The following is a 7,904-nucleotide window of genomic DNA, read 5'->3' as shown; positions in this document are numbered from 1 at the left end:
TCAATTACATAATATGACAATATAACATAATCAAACAACACATAACTTAACAAATCATGTCGAAGTTGATGATCTTACAAATCATATAGATCATGGAACCTTTATAGGTATTGTTCAAATTTCTTTGTGGCTCCTCATACATAATTTGATGGAGCCTCCTCATCATTACCGTCACCACCTGACTAACTAGTTATGGTAAATCCACTGTTTTCTATAAACACAATATACATTATAACGCATGCATACATTATATTGTTTATCACTTCCGTGCTTCAAGTTGCTATTTTAGCTTCGCACAATCGCATACCGAGAGCCTTAAGGATACTGGAGGTCTTTCAATATCCTTTTACAACATAAAAAACTTATATCCTATTTCAAAAATATATTCAAGACACATAATCTATATACTTGAAAAAAAGAAAAAACATCACTAGTGTCTTGTTTCTTTTAAATATTTTTAACATTCCAACAAGTATCAAACACTACACATATACATAAAAGGCCACAGAGTAACTAACTAATCACACATATTCACTATATGCATATAACTATATAAGTGTATAACACTCGTTGCTCAACAATCAACATCCATCCTTCGCTCAATTTCATCGATGCATAAAACCATAAAAAAAATATCATATATTTATTTTAGTTTTTGATAATTTAGTTTATGCAACAAAAATAAATCCTAAAAATAATTTACATTTTTCTTTGAACGACCAACGAATCCTTAAAATGGATTACTGGTTAAATACATACACACGCCTTTCAATCTGGGGAAAACCCTCACCTAAAGCCAACGTCCGTGAACAGTCGCCCAAATGTACGACAATGTGGTGTGATAAAACCTCGTTCAGTTCTAGTATCCACTAGTGCACACCACATATTCGCCTAGTCTCTTATCATCACCCGGTGGCACAGAAACTAAATGATGGGGACATAATTTAAACATGGGTCACATAAAATACCAAATATCTCCTTTACCACTCCACCACAAACTCATTGGCAATGAAAATAAATCCTCAAACATGATTTAGATAAACAAGTAAAAGAACAAACAAACAAATAAATAAACAACTGAAAGAAAAAAGAAAGGAAATAAGGAGTTAGAAATAAGAGCTGATGGTGGAATGGTGAAAAAGAGACATGTTATGGGTGTTAAAAAAAAATTCGAATCCCTATCCGAAATGTCTGATGATTTTTTGAATATATTTCGGATACTTTGATAATTTTTTGGGTATTCAAAATATTTTAAAAAGTAGTTCTTTAAGTTTTTTCTATAATAATTATTTTTTCGAATATCCGATTCACAATCCGATCAGATATCCAAAATTTCATATTCGGATAGTAAAATGCATTGTTCGAAAGGTCCGGATATCCGACTATGAACACCCCTACTTGTTGTTCCATGTGACTCAGGTTCAATTCATACACCCAACATTTACTTTAAGCGTGACCCTAGTTATGATTAGAGATTAGACGAGTATGTGACATTCGAATCGAACAAATTTTATCTTACCGCACTATCGTGCCTTCGGACGGGTGTTCACGTGCGTTGACTTTAGATGAGGGCTTTCTCCAAAGCAAAAGAAGTATGTATCCCGGTAAAATAAATTTAGTCAGGAGTCTATTTGTAGGATTCGTTAAACATTCAAACAAAAAAAAATAATAATAATAAAAATAAAAAAAGAAATAGGATCCGGCAAGCACATCCATAACCATAAACCCACCCTAAAAGATTCGGCAAACAAACCCTAATAACCAAACCAAAAAAAACCCCAAATCCTGACCCAATTCGGAACCCTAATTCTTTAAACAATCTTCTCGGATCTTCCAATCGGACTCTGACATACCACCCGCTGCAAATAAGGTTCCAATTAATCACTCTTTATTATTATAATTTCCACATTCCACATTGTTTATTACAATTTACATTACATCTTTTTCTTTATTATTATTGTTATGTTCATACTGTAATTGATATGTTAATTTCATATACTATACATTCATTTATGTAACTCGATCGTACAGAATTGCCGTTTAATTTCAAAAGTACTAATTTTTTCATACAAGTATATACACAACTTGAGTTTTCAATTTTGAAAATCGGATACATGTTAATATTATCAGTGTTGTAAAAATCGGTCTAGGGCTCTAGGCGGTCGGGTACTCGTAGGCGGTAGGGTGCCAAGGCGAGTTTCTTTAACTCGGCCAACGGACAAACTCGGAGTAGTGACTCCAAATAGAAGCTAGTCGGTCCAACTCGGTCAAGTCGCATTTTCACAGTTTTTATCATCTTTCACCGATTTTCGCTGTTTTTTACGTGCTTTTCACCGATTTTCATTGTTATCACTGATTTTCGTTGTTTTACACTGATTTTAGCTGTTTTTCACATATTTTTCACCGAGCTTCATTTTTTTACACTGATTTTCTCTGGTTCTCACTTTTTATTCACCGATTTTTGCTGTTTTTCACGTATTTTTATAGATTTTTCCTATTTTCGACGAGATAACTTGGAAGAAGAGGGTAAATGATTACTATGTCTTTAATAATAAATAATGAATATTGGTTAGATGTAGCCTTTTGATTTATATTAATATTCACGTATTATGTTATAAATATACGAAAACTTATAATATTTGACATATATAGTTTTCCCAAAAATATTTTTTTTTTAATTTACCATGTCTGAGTACTCTGTCAACCGACCTAGCAGCGCCTAGTAACTTCAGCAACCATGATTCATGCGCTTTATTATTATTTGACTGCAACTACATATTAGAATAATACCTTGTTAATTCGAACTGTAATACAATTTAAAAATGGATGAATTAGTGTCCTTTCTTTAGTTATGTGAAATCTAACAATTTTGATGCTCAAATAGGTTTCTGTAAACTTTATGTGATGGAAATACAAGCTGAAATTCCCGCCAAAAAGCCGAAAAGATTAACATCAGTGGTGTGGAATCACTTTGAACGGGTCAGGAAACCTGAAGCATGTTATGCAGTATGTGTTCATTGTCAAAAGAGGCTGAGTGGATCAAGCAACAGTGGGACGACTCATTTACGAAATCATTTAATGAGATGTTTAAAAAGATCAAATTTTGACGTGTCACAAATACTTGCAAAACGAAAAAGAAAAGACGAGCCCGTCACGATTGCGAGTGTCGGGTATGATGACGTTCAAAGAGTTAATGAAACTCCTGTTCCAATATCTTACCAGAAGTTTGACGAGTCAAAGATCGATGAACCGGTCAACTTTATAAGTGTTAAGTTTGACCAAGAAAGGAGTCGGCTTGACTTGGCCCGTATGATCATGTTACATGAATATCCACCGTCTATGGTTGAACATGTCGGGTTCAAAGTCTTTGTCAAGAATCTTCAACCGATGTTTGACTTTTTGACGACGAGTGTTATCGAGTCTGACTGTTTGACCATATACGCGAAAGAAAGACAAAAAGTGTTTGATGTTATAAAAAACCTACATTGCAGAATTAGTCTTGCTGTTGGTTTTTGGTCTTCAGCCGATAACGTTGACTTTTTAAGTTTGACCGCGAACTACATCGACGAAAACTGGAAAGTTCAGAGGAAAATATTGAATTTTTTGACTTTGGATTTATCTCAAAACGAAGACGCGTTATCCGACTTGCTTATAAAGTGTTTAATCGATTGGGATGTTGACCAAAAGCTATTCTCGTTGACTCTCGATGATTGCTTCGGGTACGACAATTTAGCATCAAGAGTTAAAAACTGGCTAGTGGAAAACCGACCTGTTTTGAAAAACGGTGAGTTATTCGATATACGATGCGCTTCACATTTAATGAAAACCCTTGTTCAAGATTCATTGGAATCGATTAAGAGCGTGACCGAAAAGCTTCGAGAAAGTGTTCGGTTCACTAAACTTTCATTAACAACTCATGATAAATTCGACGAGTTTGCTCAACAGTCCGGGATTAATACCGAAAAACGTTTATTTCTTGATAACCAAATGCAATGGAATTCTACATATCTTATGCTTGAAAGTGTTCTAGAATACAAAAACGCGTTTATTTTACTTCAAGAACACGAACCGATCTACACAACGTGTTTATCGGATGAAGAATGGGAACGGGTAGGGACCGTTACATCTTTTGTAAAACTTCTTATTGAGGTTATAAACGTCTTTTCACAATCACAAACCAAATACTCGACTTCAAACGTGTTTTTCGCAGAATTATGCGATGTTCACATTCAACTAATCGACTACTGCAAGAATCCGGACGCGTTTATAAGTTCTCTCGCAATGAAAATGAAAGTCAAGTTTGATGAATACTGGGAGAAAAGCGGGTTAGCGTTAGCAATCGCAGCAATTTTAGACCCGAGATTTAAAATGAAGCTGGTGGAATATTATTATAAACAAATATACGATACCGAAGCTTCGGAGCGTCTATGTGAGGTTTCCGAGGGTATACGCGACCTCTTTAACGAGTATTCCGTACAGCTAGGTTCAGATGATGATGTGGCGGGCCAGGCTGGCAGTACAAGTAATGTCACACGGGATCGGTTGAGAGGTTTTGATAAGTTTCTTAATGAAACTTCGAACCAACAAAGTTCGGGTTCGGATCTCGAAAAGTATTTAGACGAACCCGTCTTTCCAAGAAATTATGATTTTAGTATTTTGAATTGGTGGAAAGTGCATACGCCGAGGTACCCGATTCTGTCCGTGATGGCACGTGATATCTTGGGTGTACGCGTGTCCAATATTACTGCTGACCTGGCGTTTAGTACAGGTGGCAGAGTGGTTGATAATCGTTTGAGATCCGTTGACTCGGATATCCGCCAAGCTTTGTTTTGCGGGCAAGATTGGTTGCGGATAGAGCCTGAAGGTAAATGTTCAACGGGTCGGTTTTGACTTTTGACCCGGCCCAGTTTGTTAATTTTAGTTAAATAATTTGTTAATCTTCACACTGACACGTTTTTCGGGTTTTATCAGATACGAATGGCTCAAGCCTCTCTGTGGTTCCCCTTGCAGTTGAATTGACATAATTGCCCTTGCCTAATATAGGTATGATATGTTACTGAACTTGGTTTTAAATTGTAGTTAGTTTAATATTTTTTTGCTAATTTTGTTGTTTATATGATTTGTTGTGATGCAAGATTGATAGGATTTGATAAGTATAGTTTGGTTGAAATGCTTCTTGGATAAGTCTTCATTGCAGCAGTAAGGGTAAAATGGTAATTAGAGCTACTGCATAAAACTTTGTTTCTTGATTTTGAACTAAGATTTTTATTGTGTAAAACTTCTAATTTGAGAATTGGCCATGATGAGTTTGATTTGATGCAGTTAGTGTATTGATTACATATAGTTAGACAATTCATAAAAAATGTAAAAATGCTTATTGACATGACTTTTTTTAAAATGAGTTTTAAAAAAAAAGTGTTTGGATTAGCTTTTGTGGAGGAAAAAACAAATAAGTCAATAAGCTGTTTTCTAATACGTGTTTGGATTAGCTTTTGTTGGAGTGTTAGGGTAAAGGATAGGTAGATTGGTAATTTTCAGACAAAAAGTCAAACATCATTCTAAAAAGTCAGAATTTACGACTTTTAGAAACTAACTTTATAATATTTTCAATAAGCTAAAATAAAAAGGATTTTTGTGATTGTCAAACACACTAACTTGACATTTTGAAAAAAACAAATAAATCAATAAGTTGTTTTCAAGCTCAATTCAAAAGATGTCCGAATTTTTAGTTTAATAAAAGCATGTGACATGAGGAAACAAACATAGAAAATATCCATCACACATGGGGATTTGGTTGCTCTAATGAGGGCTTATAGTTGGTTTTGAACTCGGTTCATGATCCAACTCAGTTGATCCATTTGTTGGCTTGCAATATATCAATTATCAAGTCCCCAATTCTTTAGCAAATTGTTTTGTTGATTTGGTCGTGATGATTAAGTTAAGTGCCTTGTTGCTTGGGTGTCCCTTGTGATTAGCGATGAAAAAATAACCGAAACCTCACTAAAGTTTCGAAACATGAAACATCCGAGACGTGTATTCAGGTATTGGATTATTGTTAAAATTCAAACATATTTTTTTATCATTCAAATTTTTATAGTTTTACTTTAATATCAAATAAAACAGCATATTTTTAAGCATATATTTTTATGATGATAATTAGGGATGGCAAAAAAAAAAAAACTTGAGCCCAATACCCAATACCCAAAACCCAAAACATATGAGATGGGTATACCCACAACCCGATGGATTAGCATTTAAAGTCATTGATAATATGTATGTGATTATCTTATTTTTAATATCTTTTGTTTGATATAAATATATAAAAAATAGAATTATAAGAAGAAAAAAAAGAGAAAAAGTATGCTTGAAAATCTTAATATTTTTATGCACTAAAGGCTATGCGAATACTCGACTGGTACACAATAAGATAATTTTACCAAAGAAAATGCATTAGTTACCTAAAATGTAACTAAACGAGGTCATTAACCATAGTATTAATCTTTATTATCACTTTTTATTGGAATATCTAGTTTATGTATATACATAGTATTAATATAGTCTTTATATTTACTTTTTTACAAATTAATGATTTTGAAAAACAAAAAAAGGTTTAGGTTTTGGACGGTTTGGCTAACCAAGCGAGTTTGTGACTAGTTTAAGTTGCTTTTTAAAAGCCAGATGGTCATCCAATATTTTCGATCAAACCATGTAAAACCAGACCATAAACACCCATCCTACTAGTAATGTTTAATTACTGTTATTGCCCGATTTTAATAGAAACATAGTATTGCCATAACTGATTGTACGTACCTGTTTTGAGTCATATTCACTACAACAAAGGAACAATTTAGAGTTCAAAAATAAACACGAAATTTGGTTTTACTACTAAAAGTGATAAAGTCATGAGTTTTGGAAGGATATACAAAGTTGACGAATATAAAAGATATGTTGCAAAGATTCGGACAAAAGGATCATCGACCCCACTTCTATGATCAATACCATCAAAAGATGATATTTTTCATTTAGTGATTATGGTTTTGAGGTTATTAAAGAGCCAAATGAGCTTATACTAACAAGAAGGTATAGAATATAGAAAATTCAACAAAAACATTGTCATATTCACTTTCCAAAAATAAATATCATAATATGATGAATCAATGGCCATGAACATGTTGGTTTAATGATTAATCCAATGGTTTCTAGTCTCAATCTTCACTCTAAGTTCGAATCATGTTACTCATGTAGTAAAAATGTTTAGTTTGATGAACGAATTAACAATGAAACGTACTTGAAAAATCAAAAGCATTTTCGTATAACATAATTTAAACGACTGACAATACATAGGCGAGTTAAAAATCCATGCGTCATGCAAATACTACTAATATTTTTGTCTGTCATTCTGAATTGACAAGAGAAACAACACGAGAGATTGATGACACTTTAGTCGAGGTTGTTAGGTAGTTTTCACTTATCGATGAAGGGATTTAGGAGGTTGTTGTCGTAGGAGCATAAGTTAATGCTGAACTAAGGATTGAAGAGTATAGAAACTCCGATATAAGAGAGATATTGATAAATGATGCGTAACCAACTAAGAACTATGTTTGATTGTTTGTTGACCTATCTGACCTAAATTGACCATCATTTGGCGAACACCGACCTATATGTAAATGCTTGACCGAACGTCTCATAATCTGTCAAGCATGTTATAATGGATCGTAATGAGTCATTATAAGTCGTAAACATGTCATTATAAGACATATTTTATCATACATGTCTTACATGTCATAATGGATGACTTTAAGCTATAACAACCCATAAGTTGTCTTATGGGTCATGTATTTCCATGTTTTGACTCTGGTTCACCATTTTTTAGTAAGGCTTGCCAAAATGGACTACCATTTGAT

General features: G+C 33.6%; 1 protein-coding gene across 1 annotated transcript; it reads left to right on the top strand.

The window, feature by feature from the left end:
• The first annotated feature begins 1,699 nt into the window (after window positions 1-1,699).
• On the top strand, window positions 1,700-5,319 carry LOC143543455 (zinc finger BED domain-containing protein RICESLEEPER 1-like). The gene is made up of 3 exons (XM_077035772.1): window positions 1,700-1,870; window positions 2,885-4,864; window positions 4,972-5,319. Exons 2-3 carry the CDS (start codon window positions 2,905-2,907, stop codon window positions 5,022-5,024), a joined length of 2,013 nt encoding a protein of 670 aa, XP_076891887.1. The 5' UTR covers window positions 1,700-1,870; window positions 2,885-2,904; the 3' UTR covers window positions 5,025-5,319.
• Window positions 5,320-7,904: the final 2,585 nt, after the last annotated feature.

The sequence above is a fragment of the Bidens hawaiensis genome, unplaced genomic scaffold (assembly GCF_021521415.1).
Source record: "Bidens hawaiensis isolate Kalapana, Puna unplaced genomic scaffold, B.hawaiensis_p1.1 tig00013121_1, whole genome shotgun sequence".
In the NCBI taxonomy this organism is placed as follows: Eukaryota; Viridiplantae; Streptophyta; class Magnoliopsida; order Asterales; family Asteraceae; genus Bidens; species Bidens hawaiensis.
Note: the sequence above shows the minus strand (reverse complement) of the source record. Positions and strands in the feature narration are given on the sequence as shown.